The sequence below is a fragment of the Somniosus microcephalus genome, chromosome 1, assembly GCF_052327205.1.
Source record: "Somniosus microcephalus isolate GS21.2 chromosome 1, FLI_Smic_1.0, whole genome shotgun sequence".
Classification (NCBI taxonomy): Eukaryota; Metazoa; Chordata; class Chondrichthyes; order Squaliformes; family Somniosidae; genus Somniosus; species Somniosus microcephalus.
In genome coordinates, this window is record NC_140987.1 from 152,241,898 (window position 1) to 152,260,709 (window position 18,812).

Sequence of the window (18,812 nt, forward strand, 5' to 3'; positions counted from 1 at the left end):
TCTTACGCTTGCATGCACTTCCTGTCAACTTTTTCATTCGAAATTCCTATGTCTACAGTTATAATGCAAATTGCCTATATAAAATTGTCACATTGTAATTACACCCTCCCTAACCATACCACCACAGACAGGAGGCTGCAATTACAGAGTGACACGTTTACATAGGCAATTTCCATTCTAAATGTGGACATAGGAACTTATAATGGAAATATAAAAATAAGGACAGAATGTATGACTTTAAAATGGGAACTGAATTATGTCTGTGTGCCCTTTTATTTCCTGCCCTCTAGCTCCACTTCACCTGAAGACTACACTTGGTCTTGACTCTCCCATGTGTTACCTCACAAGAAATCGACTAGCATTAGAAATAATCCAGCTTCACTGAAAATGATAAAACAACTCAGAACCCCAGACAAAGTTCTGATAATTCAGTGGGTAAACAGGCCACATGGCATGCTACAGAATCGTACAGATCAGGAACGTATATGGTCTGCTGAATAGGTGATCTTACCTCGGATGTTAGTGGGAGTACAACTGAAGTTGTTGACGTTTGGTAGAGGGAGAAACATGGTCAGATTTCCACTTCTGATCGTTACCAAATGACCCTTATTGGAAGTGCATAACCATGGTCATCAGATGAAGACAGTATTAGTCTCAGCTGTGATGGCCCCAAAATTAAATAGCCAACTGACTTACTGTCCAGGCTCACACATGAAGAATAGTCACTTGAATGAGGTAGCAGAGAGACGTCAGCAGCTGGAATTATACCCCATTGTGCGTCACTGCTTTTAGTAGAGGTCAGCAAGAAAATCAAACCGAACAAGAAATCTCAGACAGTACTGACTTTGAGTTAGAAGTCTAGATTCAGGAACAGTGATGATCTGCATTCCTACAACAGCAGTTAACTATTGATGGACCAACGGCTTTTTCCCCTCTTTATTTTGTTCAGTGGCAGATCTGCTGCACTGGGTATCGAATTGATGAATTTTTCACCCCCTAAAAATTGTGTATATTGAATCCAGAGATTATAACAAGAAAAATGATCTAAAACTTAGGAAATGACCAGAGAAATGGGAGTCCAATGGAAACTTTTCTCTAAAGAAATTGGACAGGGTCTTGGGTATGAGGTGAAAGAGAAAGATAGAAGCTTGTTCCACAAGAAACTATAAAATGGCACATTAACATCAGTACTGGGATGAGCAGCTGTAGCAATGATTCAAAGAAATGGATTACAAACGGCAGATGCTGGATGACTTGAATGGCCCTTTCCTGCATATATTAAACTGCTACAGGTAGACTATCCTTTATCCGAAAACCTCGGGACCAGCCGTGTTTCGGATTTAGGAAAATTTCGGTTTTCGGAAGGTGCGCGAAAACACTTCGGTTTTCAGAGGTAATTCGGTTTTCGGGAGTGCGGATAAAGGATACACTATCCCTTATCCGAAAATAACGACTATAAATACTGTAGTTACAGGGATAAATACTGTAGTACAGTTTATTTGTAAGGGAAACATTCAGTAAAACTTCAAACATGTACAGGTACAAACTAAGCTAAATACCTGTACATAAACATGCAATAAAGGTACATTACATCTGGCTTGAGGATCTTGGAGAAGATGGTACATCAGTGTTGTCATCATTGTCATCAGGTTGGAGTTGGACATCTGAAGATGGGCCAGGAACAGGATTCTCAAGTGATGAAGCAGCATTACATCTGGCTTGAGGATCTTGGAGAAGAGGGTACATCAGTGTTGGCATCATTGTCATCAGGTTGGAGTTGGACATCTGAAGATGGGCCAGGAACAGGATTCTCAAGTGATGAAGCATGACTACGACAGACGGCCTTTTTAAAGACTTCTTCCAGTGTCATCTGTCTCATTAACATTGGTTTCTGTCTAAGCAGTCTCTCTTTAATTGAGTAAACTTGCATAATCTCTTGCTCACTGATAAATGCACGTTTTTCAAGGCCAGCAATTAACTGATCACACATCGTCACCATATCGTCTATGGGGATTTTGTCACCTGTGTTCACAATGTCATCATCATCATCACTACTGTCCTCATGCTTGTCTTTATTTAACACCATTTCAGCAATTTCCCCATCACTCAATGAATTCACAACAGGTGCATCATTGTCAATGTTCAGCACTTCTTCGATGTCAGCTTCCTCTAACGTATTTACACTTTCGGATGATAAACCTTTGGCATAAGTGAGGAGGTTTGATATCATCATCTTCTCCTGACTGACAGGAAATCCTTCAAACTCGTCATCTGCAGGTCCATCTTCATGAAACATCGTTGAAGGCCAAAGGCTGTGCCAAGCATTTTTTAATGTTGGTTTGTCAACATCGTTCCAAGCATTAGCAACTGCATAAATGGCATCCTTAACATTGAATTCTTTCAGGAAGCTTTGGATTCCTTCGCCTCTGTTGATTGCATCAAGCATAGAGTTCAAAAAAACGTCTTTATACTTGCTCTTCATGGAGCGTAAAATTCCTTGGTCACAAGGCTGTATTAAAGATGTCACATTAGGGGGAAAGTTAATGCCGAAAACATAACTTTTCACAAGAAGTTCAGGAGGGGGATGTGCGGAGCAGTTGTCCAGGAACAATAAAATTTTGCAGTTTTCTTCCAGTCCAACTTGCCTGCAATGAGCTCGTGTCGCTGGTACGAAGTGGTTATTGAACCAGTGAGAAAATATTCCTCTGGTTACCCATGCTTTCCTGCTCGCATAATAATGCACAGGTAAATTGCATACACCTTTCAAACATCTCGGATGTTGGCTTTTTCCAATCACTACCAACTTTAACTTGTGTGTGCCTGCAGCATTGGCACACCCAAGAACAGTCAACCTGTCCTTAGCATCCTTAAAACCTGCTGGTGCACTCTCATCAGCCGTTGCTAATGTTTTTCTAGGAACATAGCGCCAGAACAGAGCTGTTTCATCAGCATTGTAAATTTGTTCAGGACCGAGGTTTTCATCCGATATTATTTTTGCAAACTCATCTATGTAATTTTCAGCTGCTTCATGATCAGCAGAAGCTTTTTCACCACAGATTTTCAGATATCTTATACCATGACGCTTCTTAAAGTTATGCAGCCAACCTTCTGAATATTCACACTCAACTTCAATGTTCAGTTCTTCATGGTATATTCTAGCTTGCTTCATGACCATCAAACCAGTCAGTGGCACACGTTCACTTCTGCGTTGTCGAATCCACTCAATCAGCACACGGTCAAGATCTTCATTTTTTGCCCTATGCAATGTTTTCCTAATTTTCATTAGTTTATGGTCATCACTGTCAGTGTAAAATTTCAACAACTTGTCTTTCTGTTTCTTTAAGTCATATACGGTGGTACTTCCCACACCATATTCTTCAGTAAGATGTCACATAGACACACCACGATCAAGCTTCTGCAATAACTCCACTTTCTGCGATGTCGATAATGAGCGACGCTTCCTTCTCTGCTTCTCACTGTTACCCATTGGGGTATCTGCAGCTCTTTTTAGCATTTTCACAAATTGTTAAAAGCCAGCAAATATCTAAGAGAGCAGCAAATATCTAAGAGAGCAGCAAATATCTAAGAGAGCTGCAAATATCTAAGAGCCAGCAAATATCTAAGAGAGCAGCAAATATCTAAGAGAGCAGCAAATATCTAAGAGAGCAGCAAATATCTAAGAGAGCAGCAAATAGCAGCAAATATCTAAGAGAGCAGCAAATATCACACAGAGCAGCATAACACCTGCGTGGGTCAAGCATCGGCAGCGTCGGGTCATGCTTTGCGCCACTTTCGGCTTTCAGAGGTTTTCTGGTTTCGGATGTGTGGATAAAGGATGGTACACTATCTCTTATCCGAAATTGGGTGGGGTTCGGCGGGGGTGGGGTACGGCGGGGGGGTCGGGTTCGGCCGGGGGGTCGGGGGTGGGGGTCGGCGGGGGTCGTGGTCGTGCGCATTTCGGTTTTCAGAAGTCATGCTTTGCTCCACTTTCGGCTTTCAGAGGTTTTCTGGTTTCGGATGTGCGGATAAAGATTTTGGTTTTCAGAAGTGCGGAAAAATGCTACACTATCCCTTATCCGGCTAGGCCTGTAAGTCGTGCGCCACTCTGGTCATGTCGTGCGCACGACTTACGCTGACCGAAAAAACCTTCGGTTTTTAGAGGGTTTCGGTTTTCGGAAGTCCGGATAAAGGGTAGTCTACCTGTACTGTTATTATAACTGCCCAGCAAAACCAAGAAACATCTGCGGTGCGTAAAAAAATGTATAATTACTTGTACGTTACTCACAACTTGTTACCTAACATTGGGTTGAACCTCACTATCTTAAGATGGTGCATAGACATGTCTTAGTTTGGTAAAAAAGAAATCACCCTGAATTTGCGGTCGGTATGACGGTATACTCTCAGAGTACACCGTCATACCACCTTTGAAATTGACCACAAATTCGGGATTTCCACATGCACTTACGCTAAATCCCGAACTTGCGATCTGTTAAGTTCCGAATGGACAGATGATCCGCTGTGACTTTCAAGTCCTCACTGAAATTGAAAAGTTGGGCTAATTGCCCACCTACTGTGCATCAATTACTCTGGAAAATGAGCCTGTTTGCACAGCGTAAAGGGAGGGGGGGGGGGGGGGGGGGATGGGATGAAAAAACTGTGTAATAATTAAAAAGGAACACGTGAAAGAACCTACCAGGTAGCTGTAAAGGCTCGGTTTGAGGGATGAGATCGGTTTAATCTTTTAAAAAAATTTTGCCGAGTCTTCCAGTAAATAACTGTACTTACTCTAAAGTATTCCCTATGCTTTTTAAAGCCAAGTACTGTACTTGTCAAATAAATATAATTAGTACCACACCTATAATTTACAAGTTGTAATACACAGGGCTTTCTACATTTCCTGATTGGCTAGTGAAAGGAGCACCGCCCCACGTGATTCCAGGTACACTTACGCACAGCGGTGCGCCCCTGGAATCCATGGGCCACTATGCTACGCACAACTCCGCAGTGTTTCAAAGCAAGTTTTCGCTTGGGGCTTCGCACGAGATAAGTACGGATTTCATTCAGAGGTCGGCAGCGTATCCCTTAGCTACGCCACCGACCGCAATTTTAGGACCATTATTTTTTTTTATATGTCAAACACGTGTTCCACCTAGGAATACATGTCTAATTTTAAGCCAGGTTTCCATTCCTTGGGATTTTTATGATGGATTGGTCCAGTGCTCCTATCAATAGTGTCTCTAAATCATTGTACTTCTAAAAAAAAACTCTATGCTAAGAACTGAACATGATGTAGTTAGGAGTCACCAGCCAAAATCAGTTAACTGCATCAGCTTGTCTGGATTGGTGTTTTTAATTTATAGCTGATAGAAAGATTCAAATTAGATACATTTATGGCAATTATCAAGAGACCTTTCTGAAGCTTAAGTGTTCAGTTATGCTTGAAATACGTTTCAAAGTAACAAAAGTTATTCAGAAATGATCCATCATTACTATGGCAATCAATTATAGCTTTCTTTTACTGTCTAGAAAAGTTTGTTATGTGATATGAACCCTAATCACAGAACAGAATCACAGAAATCACACAGTGCAGATAGAGGCCATTTCGGCCCATCGAGTCTGCACCGACACATATCCCACCCGATCCCCGTAACCCCTACGCCAACACATATCCCACCCTATCCCCGTAACCCCACGTATTTAATCCCCCTAACACTAAGGGTCAATTTATCATAGCCAATCAACCTAACCCGCACATCTTTGGACATTGGGGGGGGGAGCAAAAAGCACAAGCCTTTCAAACAAATAAATAAGAAACAGATGACGATTGTCAACAATATGCAACTGTTCAAAATAAGCCAACGTGTTGAGCATTTAAGTCATTGGACAGGGTGTGACTCTCATAATGATCATTTGGGTAACCAGAATTGCACTATAGATTTATGGTCAGGCTAACTTTAGAGCTGTTTACCATTACTGAAAGGGTGATACTCTTTTACTAAATTTGACATCCAATTTTGCTTTAGCAAAAGTGAAATTTATGCTAACTAGATGATTTATTTTTAAAGTCAATTTTTAGCATTAACTCACTGACTACAATACCGCTGTGATTATCACTTGTAATACAGTGATGCCCTGTCATAACACTCCATTTTCCATGGGAATGTTGACAAAGCAGCACTTTATTGTACAGATAATTTCATAGCAATTAATAATTTTTGAGAGAAATTATCACAGCAACACAGTAACGTGCCGTATGATGATGAGACACAATGCAAGAAAATGGTTCAATTGATTTAGGGCTTAATATTCCTTCAAGCGAAACTCAAGAGCATTAGTCACTGATTGTTAACCTGCCTGATATGGTGAGACTGGTTTCCATCAGCTTTCCAATTTTCCTAACAATGGGGGTAAGAAGCCATCTCTAGAGCTTAGTGAGGCTAGTCTAGAAGCAAGCAAGTTGACAAAACAAATGGTCTATGTCCTGCTTTACCGATTTTCAGACATGCACTGAAGGATGGTCTTATCTCCGCATGGTACTTATTGTGTACCTTCCCCCTTCAGACAACACAAGCCCTGATTACAGTAAAAAAAAATCCAATCTTAAGGAAACATTGTTTATTTATATGTATATAATAATTTGAGAGGCTCTGTGCCAGAGTGGCGTCTCACTAGTAGCGTCTCACTAGTAGCAATTCTGAGTCAGAGAATTACAGCTATAGTATTATCAGAGCCATAACGCCGACCTGTGCTTGCACCTAGTGAGGTTCTGCACCAGGAACTGAACCTCACAATTTCAGTCTTATAGTTGTGTGAACAGTTTAAATTAAAAAAATTGCCTAATCCAGCTAAAAGGCCATCTACTTGCATAGCCTAAATTATCTCAATAAATATTATCTTGAGGGAATTCATCGAGTGATCACCAAAAACAAAACATTGCATAAAGCTTCCTGGTTTATATGATTCAATAAATATCGCTCATATTTAAAGCAGGATAGCCGTACAGAATATGGTGGAAAATAAATATGCTTCTATATAGGTTTTAGAATTAAACAATGACAATATGGCTAACACATGGGCAAGTGAAGTTAGCTTTTTTTTTATTCGCTTATGGGATCTGGGTGTCGCTGGCAAGGCCAGCATTTATTGCCCATCCCTAGTAGCCCTCGAGAAGGTGGTGGTGAGCGACCTTCTTGAACTGCTGCAGTCCGTGTGGTGATGGTACTCCCACAGTGCTGTTAAGTAGGGAGTTCCAGGATTTTGACCCAGCGACGATGAAGGATCGGCGATATACTTCTAAGTCAGGATGGTGTGTGACTTGGAGGGGAACTTGGAGGTGGTGGTGCTCCCATGTGCCTGCTGCCCTTGGCCTTCTAGGTGGAAGAGGTCGCGGGTTTGGGAGTTGCTGCAGTGCATCTTGTAGATGGTACACACTGCAGCCACAGTACGCCGGTGGTGGAGGGAGTGAATGTTTAAGGTGGTGGATAGGGTGCCAATCAAGCGGGCTGCTTTGTCCTGGATGGTGTCGAGCTTCTTGAGTGTTGTTGGAGCTGCACTCATCCAGGCAATGGTAGAGTATTCCATCACACTCCTTACTTGTGCCTTGTAGATGGTGGAAAGGCTTTGGGGAGTCAGGAGGTGAGACACTCATCACAGAATACCTAGCCTCTGACCGGCTCTTGTTGCCACAGTATTTATGTGGCTGGTCCAGTTAGGTTTCTGGTTAATGGTGACCCCCAGGATGTTGATAGTGGGGGACTCGGCAATGGTAATGCCATTGAATGTCAAAGGGCGATGGTTAGACTCTCGCTAACGCCTCCCACGAAATTCAGCGGGGGGTAACGGCGGCGATAACAGTTAGCGTCCCGTGGCGATGATGTCATTGCCATGCGCAGCGCCCCAGCTGCGATCGTCAGTAGCGCCCCCTGACTTACCACCAGATGCTATGTCCGACAGGGTCAAGGGGGCTGACCTGCGGCCGGGGTGGCGCAAATGAAAGGGGAGGTGCCGGGCGGCCATTTTTGTTGCTGGCCGCCTGCCAGCACCTGCCCCCAGCCTCCTGTGAATCCGCCCCCCCCCCCCCGCGGGGTGTCGGCTGCACTTCGTGAACCCGTCACTCCTCTTGAGCACCAGGCTCTTTTGGCGGCACTCCAATCCCTGGTGGCCCAGCTGGGCCCCGCTGCACTAGCCCCCTCCCCTTTAATAAGGAGGACGGCCTCGTGCTGCAGTATGTAGCACCGTGATATTCACTCGCAGCGCCCCAAGAGGGAGGTAGGGCGCTTCCAGTAGCTAATTCGGGGTGCTAAAAGTAGTGCCCTGGCGAAGTTAGTGCCCCAAGGGGGGCACGATCCAATTTTGCCTCCTTAATACCTTAACAGGGTTGCCAATAGATGAAGCATAATGTTGGATGTCATTGTCTGTGATCTGATGTACTTGCTTTAAGTCTCAAATCTGTGTCTCTCCCACTGTGTACACGGGTTGAGAATCAGATTCATACTATTAAAGGCAGAGGTTACCAACAATACCCCAGACTGTGAAAGCGCTCTATAACCTATAGTGAATATACAGTAGTTTCACTTGAAGGGAATGGGTAGATTCAATTAGAATGAAATTTATGCTCTCAGTTAGTGAGGGTGATAGTATAGGCACAGGAATGATGTTGACTTTAGCATGTTTAGTCATGAAGCACACTGGACCTTAGACCTATGTCAGCCAAACCTGGGTGAGGGGGAGAAAGGAACCTTCATGAAAAAAATACTCAGACATGAAAAATTAAAACCACAATCTGAAAGTGATTTCAAGTTTCATTAGTGCAAGAATTATGAATACTATAATAAAACTAATACTGTGTTTGAATATTATTTCAACTAATATCAAGTTATATATCTAAGAAATTACTGGTGCATTTTCTGTGGTGTTGCTCAGGGTAAGTCAGAAGATACTTTGTTTCATAATCACAAGATTGGTACACAATGAAATTGAATATATACAGCTGCTCTCTCAATGCATTGTTCACAAAAAATTAGAAAGTATTACATCTCTTTTCTTGTAACTGTCTACTTATCTTCCCATCTTCCTTTGTTTATTTTCCATTTTCCCCTGTATGCCTCTTACATACAATTCCAATTCCAATTCAAATGCTTTATTGGCATGAAAGTTTACAGAGAACCATATTGCCAAAGCTTACATAGCAAAAAGGTACAGTTTTCCAACATTCTGTAGGTGTCATGGTGATCTCTCGCTCTCTCATTTTCTCCCCCTTTGCAGAGGTCTTCCCTTGTACTGATCTCCTCTCTACTGTATGCTCTGTTTTTTCTTTGTATCTCTCTTTATTTAGCTTTGTGTTCTATATGCTTTCTGCACATTTTGATATGTTTTGTCTTCTGTATGTTTCATTTCTCTCATTTTCATCTCACCTGCCAGACAGATCTGGGATTCCACAAATAATTATCTAATCTCTCACTCAGGCTGGGGTGCTAGGATTAAGCAGGAGGCTAGAGCTTGTGGGCAGAATCAGGAAGGACTGGGGTTGCAGGTCTGGTTGTATTATTATTTTTGCTGTATGCTATATTTGTATTTATTTATCTGCAGGGGAGTTCTCCCCGGTGTCCTGGCCAATACCTCTACCTCAACCAACATCACCAAAACAGAATACCTGGTCATTATCACATTGCTGTTTGTGGGACTTGGTGCGAACAAAATTGGTTGCCACGTTTCTTACACTACAACAGTGACTGCACTTCAAAAGTACTTCATTGGCTGTAAAGCGCTTTGGGACGTCCTGAGGTCATGAAAGATACTGAATAAATTCAAATCGTTCTGTCTTTTATTATTACTGGCTGTGCTCGGTGCTATAATTATTACAACATATTATTGTCAGAATGCGGTTTTTGCTTGCAACTACTATTACTGTGCGCTGCTTGCATTATAGTGGTATCAATTATTACTGCCGACTGGAAGGGGCAAAGTCTGGTTCTGGGTTACATCTGCATGAAACCAGAAGCTGGGAAGAGTATAGCATTAAAAGTCAGGAGTCAGTGATGTCAAGGCTGTGGTAAAGGCAGTAGGGTCACTGTTGAAATAAATAAATTAGAAGTTTGAGTTATCGTTTTCTGCCCAGGTCCCTGAACCAAACTGTTCACAACCTTGGTGTACTGTGTGACCCCAAGCTGAGCTTGTAACCTCATATCCTCTTCATGATAAAATCCACCTACTTGAATCTCTTACATCAAATGCCTCTACCCCATCTCATCCCATCCCATCTGCCATTAAAACCTCCAAACTAGACTGCTCTGGTTCTGTCCTGGTCAGCCTCCCACCTTCTACAAATTTCAACTCATCCAAAACTGCCGCTCGTATCCTATCCTGCTCCAAGTCCCACTTACTTAAAAGTAAATGCTTCTATAGGTATGTGAAAAGGAAAAGACTGGTGAAGGTAAATGTAGGTCCTTTACAGTCAGAGATGGGAGAATTTATAATGGGGAATGAGGAAATGGCAGAGAAATTAAATAAATACTTTGTTTCTGTCATCACGGAGGAAGACACAAAAAAAACTCCCAGAAATACGAGAAAACCAAGGGTGTGGCAAGAATGAGGAACTTAAAGAAATTATTATTAGTAAAAAAAAGTACAGGAAACTCTCGTTTAAACAGCACCTAAATATCCGGAATTCTCTAATAACCGGCAAAATTCATACTCCGAAAACACCTCAATAACCGGAAATGTTGCCGAGCCCGAGTCTCCCGCGATGGCCGAGTTAGTCAGTGGGGATAGTTCTCCAAACTGCAGTACTGTACACAATTGTTTACTGTATAAGTTTTGTTTTACTGTTAAGTAATTAAAAGGTTATGGATTACCCTCAACTGGCAGTACTGTACTTAATCAAGCATCTTCCACCATCCATTTCACACAACATTCTGTTGGTGAGTACCCAATTACTGTATACTGCACATTTCTTGATTTTTTAATTTTTGTTTGTTAAAAATAGCCTTGGTAGATAACCCTCTCCGTCATCTGGAATTTTTAATCAACCGGCAACACGCCGGTCCCGTCGGTGCCAGGTACCAAAGAGTTTCCTGTACTAGCAAAATTAATGTGACTAAAAGTCGATAAATCCCAAGGACCAGATGACCTAGGGTTTTGAAAGAGGTGGCCATTGGGATAGTGAACGCATTGGTGGTCATCTTCCAAAATTCTATAGATTCTGGAATGGTTCCTGCAGATTGGAGGATAGCAAATGTAACTCCGCTATTTAAGAAAGGAGGGAAGAGAGAAAACAGGGAACTACAGACCGGTTAGCCTCATATCAGTAGTTGGGAAAATGCTGGAATCTATTATAAAGGATGCAATAACTGGGCACTTAAAAACTAATAGTAAGATTGGGCAGAGTCAACATGGATTTATGAAAGGGAAATCCTGTTTAACAAACCTATTGGAGTTCTTTGAGGATGTAACTAGTGGAGTAGACAAAGGGGAACCAGTAGATGTGCTGTTTTTGGATTTCCAGAAGGCCTTTGGTAAGGTCCCACACAAGAAGTTGGTGAACAAAATTAGGGCACATGGAATCGTGGGTAATATACTAGCATGGATTGAGAATTGGTTAACAGACAGAAAACAAAGAGTAGGGATAAACGGGTCTTTTTCAGGATGGCAGGCTGTGACTAGTAGGGTACCGCAAGGATCGGTGCTTGGGCCCCGGCTATTCACAATCTATATCAATGATTTGGATGAGGGGATTAAATGTAACATTTCCAAATTTGCTGATGATACAAAGCTGGGTGGGAATGTAAGTTGTGAAGAGGATGCAAAGAGGCTTCAAGGGGATCTCGACAGGCTCAGTGAGTGGGCGAGAACATGGCAGATGGAATATAATGTGGATAAATGTGAAGTTATCCACTTTGGAAGAAAAAACAGAAAGGCAGAGTATTTCCTAAATGGTGAAAGATTGGGGAATGCAGATGCTCAAAGGGACCTGGGTGTCCTTGTACATGAGTCACTGAAAGTGAATGTGTAGGTGCAGCAAGCCATTAGGAAGGCAACTGGGTGTCCTTGTACATGAGTCACTGAAAGTGAATGTGTAGGTGCAGCAAGCCATTAGGAAGGCAAATGGTATGCTGGCCTTCATTACAAGAGGATTTGAGTACAGGAGTAAAGAAGTCTTACTCCAATTATATAGGGCCTTGGTGAGACCACACCTGGAGTACTGTGTACAATTTTGGTCTCCTTACCTAAGGAAGGATATACTTGCCATAGAGGGAGTGCAACGAAGGTTCATGAGATTGATTCCTGGGATGGTGTGACTGTCGTATGAGAAGAGATTGAGTAAACTAGGCCTGTATTCTCTTGAGTTCAAAAGAATGTGAGGGGGTCTCATTGAAGCATACAAAATTATTACAGGGCTTGATAGGGTGAGTACTGGGAGAATGTTTCCCTTGGCTGGGGAATCTAGAACTAGGGGCCACAGCCTCAGAATAAAGGGTAGGCCATTCAGGACTGAGATGAGAAGAAATTTCTTCACACAAGAGGGTGGTGAATCTTTGGAATTCTCTACCCCAGAGGGCTGTGGAGGCTCAGTCATTGGGTATATTGAAAACAGAAGTCGATAGATTTCTGACTAGTAAGGGCATCAAGGGATATGGCGATAGGGCCGGTGAATGGAGTTGAGGCAGAAAATCAGCCATGATCTCATTGAATGGCGGAGCAGGCTCGAAGGGCCGAATGGCCTACTCCTGCTCCTATTTCTTATGTTCTTATGTTCTAACACCCTCATCTACAAAGACATACAATGGCTCCAGGTCTCCCAATGCTTTAAATTTAAAATTCTTATCCTTATGTTTAAATCCTTCCATGACCTTGCCCTTCCCTATCTCCATAACCTACAACACTTCTATGAGCTCCTTTTTTCTGGTTCTAGCCTTTTGTGTTCCCCCTCCTTCCTTCACCCACCATTAGCAGTCATGCATTCAGCCACTAAGGTCTCACTCTCTGGAATTCCCTCCTTAAAAAACTGTCCACTCCTCCTCAAGATCCTCCTTAATACTTACTTCTTTGAACAAGCTTTTGGTTATCTCTCCTAATTTCTCTGCCTTTGGCTCAGCGCCCTTTCCTCACACCTCCCTAAAGCAAATTGGGATGTTTTTCTACGTTAAAAGGTGCAAGTTGTTGCTGTTGCATCTCATTGTTAATTGGTAGCTTTTGCTACCTGCCTAGTGAAAGGAACTTCCTTCGATTGACTAAAAGTGAAACAACTAGATATCTAAGCCAAACAGTGTAGTAGTTATTTGAGCAAATTGTGATTTCTTTGTCTTACAGACACATGGTGCACTTGAAGTGCAAGGCCACGGAGAGGTGTAATGCTAGAGACATAAGCTAAACAAAGAGTTTTAATTATATACTGTAGATAAATATAAAGGTATATATATGTATATATGACTGTCTTATAATATGGTCAGCCAAATCATCAATGGATTATCCAGAGATCTCCATCTTACCTTCCTTTCCCCAAACACACAGGAACCTCACACACCAGAGGGATTGAATAGAATAGAAGCTTAGCAGTACTGGATATTACTGCAGATCACAAGGCTCCACTTCCTGTCATTTAATTGTTGATTTCTAAAGTTCCATTAAGGATGAAGCACATCCAAAAGTCAAACTCCCTCTTTGCATTAATGACTTGGATGTTTACTCATTCATCTTTTTCTGGCCACAGAGCTTCTTGTTGAGCGAATCTGCCTTTTGTGAATACTTGGGGCGGAGATTAAGTGAGGAGAAGGAAAAGAATCATAGTAATAAAACAGGAAAATGGGAGTAATGGAGTAATGTATTAAAAAGTCACTTCAGTTAAATATATGCACAAGCTCTGAAATTAATTGGCACACACCTGGTCATAGCACTTTTTCCAACATGAACAGCTCCATTTATTCAGATGTCTTACCTTTTTGCAGACTATTTCAAAATTGAGATTTCTTTGAAGTGCAGTTTTTGAAACATAATCTGGTTTCAAATCCTATGCAAAAAATAAAAGTACATTTTAATTGTCTTTAAATGTGTTATGTAAAATGTTAGATTATGAAATACCATTGTTATTCATCAATTGTCATTGCAACATACACCTCTTTTACAGTAATAAAAATACAACAGACCCCCCTCCATAAATCCATGGCTGCAGTCTCCAAGGTCGAGACTAAAAGCACATTCAAATTTACCAAGGGTGCTTAAATGGTTTCTTTATTAGTAAGGGCACTATGCAATACATCAGACTGTATTTTAGGCAGTGCCACTGCATTACACTGCAAATCAATATTGCTTAGAATATAGTGTAATACCCACTGGAAATGTTATGTACGGGTTATCAATCTTTAACTTAGACACTGTATTATCATTGTTATAAATCCCTGGGTTAAAGTTGCCCATGTGAAGGTACGGCAAGAACTTTTAAGGACACAATGTGACTAAGAGCAGACTTTCCATAATTCTGCACCAGTATCAACTGTTGCAGACAGTGAGGCTGCGCAGTCTCCAGGCAGAAACCCCAGGAGGAAGGGGTGGAGTCGGGTTTTTCGAGCGGGAAACAGGAGCGGCTGGAAGAAAAGAGGGCAGGAGCTCTGAAAAGAGGGCTCAGGAGGCAAATGGCTGCCGCATCCCGTCCCTGGCTTCCAAACTCGGCCGCCGCCCTTCGTATTAGTAGCTCTGCATCCAGAACTCAAAGTGGGATTCAGTGATCGTGAAGAGAATTCAACGAAGGGGTTCGGAGTCGTAAGTCTTGCAGACATTATACATACCATGAGCTCCAACTTAAGCGCGCCAACGAAAGAGTGCACTCGAATTTGGACACAGGGACAGATTCTCCTTTGAATCCATATAAATGGAGAATGTATGTTTATTATGTCTAGATTCATTCTAATGTATGCAAATGTCTAATTTAGGTCATTGACCCGTAATCTTCTTATACTGTCTGACGTTAAAACTATAAAGTAAGATAATTAGAATTAAGCCATTGTAGTAGTGATCTCCTTACTGGACTATAGAATACTGTCTACAACAGAGACCACATCTCACATATATCTAGAGAACCGTGAAGGGGTTACATTATGATGGATAAAATGAAAGTTTTTAATATGTTAGTTAAGCTAAAGGAAGACAAAGTGCCATGGCCCGATGGGATACATCCCAGGATCCTAAAAAAGAGAAAGGAAATTACAACGGTCCTACAAATTATATTTCAGGCCTCTACTGAATGTGGATGTGTGCTGGAGAACTGGAGAGTGGCCAGTGTAGTACCTATTTTTAAAAAGGGAGATGGAGCTAATCTGGGTAATTACACATTAGTTAGCTTAACATCTGTGGTAGGGAAAATTTTAGTCTTTAATTAAGGATGAAACTACCATGCAGCTGGATAAAAGAAAATAAACAGAAGTAGCCAGTATGGATTTCAAAAGGGATGATTGTGCTCAACAAGCCTCACAGAATTCTTTGAGGTGGTAACAAACATGGTTGATGGGAGAAATGCAGTGGACGTAGTGTTCATGGGTTTTAGGAAATCCTTTGACAAGGTATTAGACTGAACATTACTAGAGAAGATTAAGGGATATGGAGGATAACAAGCTGGTTTAAAACACGAGATATAGAGCACAAGAATAAAAAAGATTTAAGAGTGGTTGGAGGTGGGTAGCGGAGTTCATTAGGGTTCAGGCTACTTCTCTTCACTGTGTATTTCAATGATTTGGATACAGGCCGAGGAGTGGTGTCGAGATTCACAGGTGATATCAAAATAGGAGGTATAGTTAATTCTTTAGAAGACCACAGGAAGCTGCAAAGGGATATTGATAAGATGGGGAATGGGCTAAAAAGTGACAGGCGAAGTTCAATGTCAGTAATTGAGAGATGATTCATTTTGATTTTTAAAAAATCAGTAATTATACTCAATGGAAGTAGGATCAGTGCTGTGGAAGAGCAAAGGGGGGGGGCGGGGGTTGACGATATCAAAGGCCATTAAAGGCAGGAGGAGACAGTAGGAGAACTAAGAGTGGAATCCTTAAAATTAAGCAATGACAGCTGTTGGTTAGATTTGCAAGCGATAAGAATAAATTGTTGGTTTGAAATTCTCAAGTGGTATCTTAAGTTGTTAACTGTAGGTTAATGACCTTGTTAAAACTATATACATAGGAATTTTATGCAATGTGTTAACCAGCGCACTAAAAATAGTTCTCAATAGAATTTCAGTCAGTCTCCAAAGAATTTAAAGAAACAAGATTTCCATTGTCCCAAAGGCCTGGTGGAGGTTGGCATGTAGTGAGTGATTCAACTGTATTGTGAACAGAATGAAAGTAATGCACACTGACGACACATGATCCTGAAGGAAGTTGGTGAGTGTGGAGTGAATCATCAGCATGATTGGATAGGGCAGACTGACGAATATTCCTTTGCAGCAAATAAATTACATTTTTAAAAAACCCTTCAAAATATGTATAATTTTGGAATATGCAAAGATGGATTTTCCATTTCGGGGTGGTGTAGCAGCGGAGCGGGACTTCTTCCTAACCTTCAATAACAAAAATAGGGGCATTGATAGACCTGCTATCTGAGGCCTACCACCATCTTTCTCCAAGATGGGCAGAGAGGAAGGTAGTCAGCTGGGAACCCAGGCCCTACCACCTCAACGGCATTTGTACATGGTGTGCAGGGAAGAGGCAGCTAGCAGGGGCAGGAAATAGAGGTCAATTTCCAACAATTTCCACCTCTATCCTGCCTGATTTCAGAGGAAAATTCATGGGGGGAGAAATTGGGTATAGCCCCGTTTGGGGCGCTAGTTCTGGCGAAGCGCAAAGCCTAGCGCCAGTTGCGATATAGCGCCACCTGGCGCGATATTGGGTTGCAGCGCCCCTAAAGGTGATTGCGGCGCTAAATCAGGCGCTGCACGCTACTCTTAAGGCGCTAACCCAGCGGCGCAACCCAATTTTGCGGCGGCGGGGCGCAGCGAGGGTGCTGTCAATAATCACTTTCCCTGAGACACAGTGGCGCCAGCCAGCTCTTAAAGGGGCAGGTCAATTGGCATCACCAGACACACTCACTGCCTTGTAGGCCTTCAAAGCGGTGGGAGCCTACCTGTGGCGCACCAGCCTAGCAAGACATGGAAAGGGTGAGGCAGAGGGCGGAACGACTCACTGATGGGGCACTGGATGCTTTGGTTGGCGCAGTGAAATCAAGGCCAAGGAAGATGGTCGGAATGTGATTTATGTTTTGGACAGTCTCCCGGGTGTGAGAGGCAGTTATGTGTCAGTGTATTAGTTTTGCTTTCTGTTGCCATAGCTTTCTCATGTTTGAAGGAACCACATTTTGTTTAATGAAACACTTTCTTCATTTACAATGGCCATGCCTACTATTTACATGCATCTTGCCCTTCACAGGCTTGGGGGTATCAGACCGGTTCCATTCCTGTTCTTGGAATGGCAGCAAGCATTCCGTGAGAGGGGCCTAGAAGCTACTTCTGATCAGCCTCTGACGCGCAGCCTGAGAAGAGCCGCTCGCGTAGAAGTTCAGGCCAGCAGGCATCTTCTCAGCCACCGACAGAGATGTCCTGCACCTTATCTGAGGCTGCAGATCTGGCTGAAGCAGCTGGCACAGCTCAGTCACAGCTCAGTCACCACCTCCTTTCTAAATCGCAGCCTTCTGACACACTGCTCCTCCGGCATGTTCATGTAGGAAAACTGCTGTCGGAAAACCCTGCCAGCGTAAGGTCTGCTGTGGCGACGTCTGTTGGCCCTCCTCCGTCTGGCCATGCCCGCCCCCCTCTCCCAGCGTCTCAGTGCCCTTTCCAGATGATTCAGCAGCAGGACGTTCCCCTCCAATGCAGCCCCCATAATAAGTGCCCACAGGAAGGTTCCCCATTGTCAAGGCTCACCAACAGCAAGGTGATGGTCAGAAGGCTGAAGATCGTCTGCCTGCGCTGGCTCAGTGGTCAAATGGCCCTCAGTGTGCAGCTCAGCAACTCTTTGTAGCTCTCGAGGAAGTTGTGATCCAAAAATGGCTGCCGCTTTTAAACCACACCAGTCCCCTTTAAATAACGCTCCTCCAGCCCGAGAGCAACTTGGTAAGGTCCAGGTAAGCTGTCACTATTAGCGCCAGGCGCTACGGAGGGGGGCGCCACTGAATTTCCGGTCCGGGGCGCCCAAAAGGCGTTGCACACTCAAATGACGTCATAATCAGCCTGCGCCCATGAGCGGGCGCTAAGATTTAGCACCGGCGCTAAATGCATGCTCAATATGGGGCGAGGTTGTGCCCGCCCGGGAATTGGCTAGCACCCCACTTCTCGGCCTCTTTAGGCGTTAATCGGTGGCGCTAACAACCGAATTTCTCCTCCATGATCTCTACAATGAACCAATCTCTACACAGGTATAGACAGTTCATGTAAATACTTATCAAAAATTAAAATTAAGACCATAAAACAACCAGCAGCTCTTTTACGTATTGGCCCAGACTTTGCTGGAGGGGGGCATCTCGTGGCGTGTGCTGGGAGTTTGATTTATTTCCTCACCCTTCAGCTCCAATTATTTTTGCACTGCAAACTGCTGGAAGTACGAATTGATAAAAGGGCATCTGGGACACTGGTGAACGACGGGACCAATAGTCTCCTCAACCAATGAGATTTAAGGATAAAGAGACAATGGAGAAGGAATTAAGGTGAATCAGAGTCAAATTAAATATAGAAAGAGAAAGAGAGGGAAAGAAAGATTAGATTAAGAGAGCGAAAAAGACAGAAAGGAAAAGAAAAAAATTTAAAAGTTTAAAATTAAAAAAACCTCAAGGAGCAATTT

General features: G+C 42.8%; 1 protein-coding gene across 4 annotated transcripts in view; it reads right to left on the reverse strand.

Moving 5' to 3' along the window:
• srfbp1 (serum response factor binding protein 1) overlaps positions 1 to 18,812 on the reverse strand; it is a 277,765-nt gene that overhangs the window by 93,252 nt on the left and 165,701 nt on the right. For 3 of the 4 annotated variants that reach the window (XM_085986819.1, XM_085986845.1, XM_085986836.1), the window contains exon 4: positions 13,934 to 14,005. The exons of the other annotated variant lie outside the window; for it this stretch is intronic. In XM_085986819.1, the coding sequence (XP_085842945.1) occupies positions 13,934 to 14,005 (72 nt within the window). The remainder of the gene's footprint in view (positions 1 to 13,933; positions 14,006 to 18,812) is intronic. 4 annotated transcript variants of the gene reach the window in all.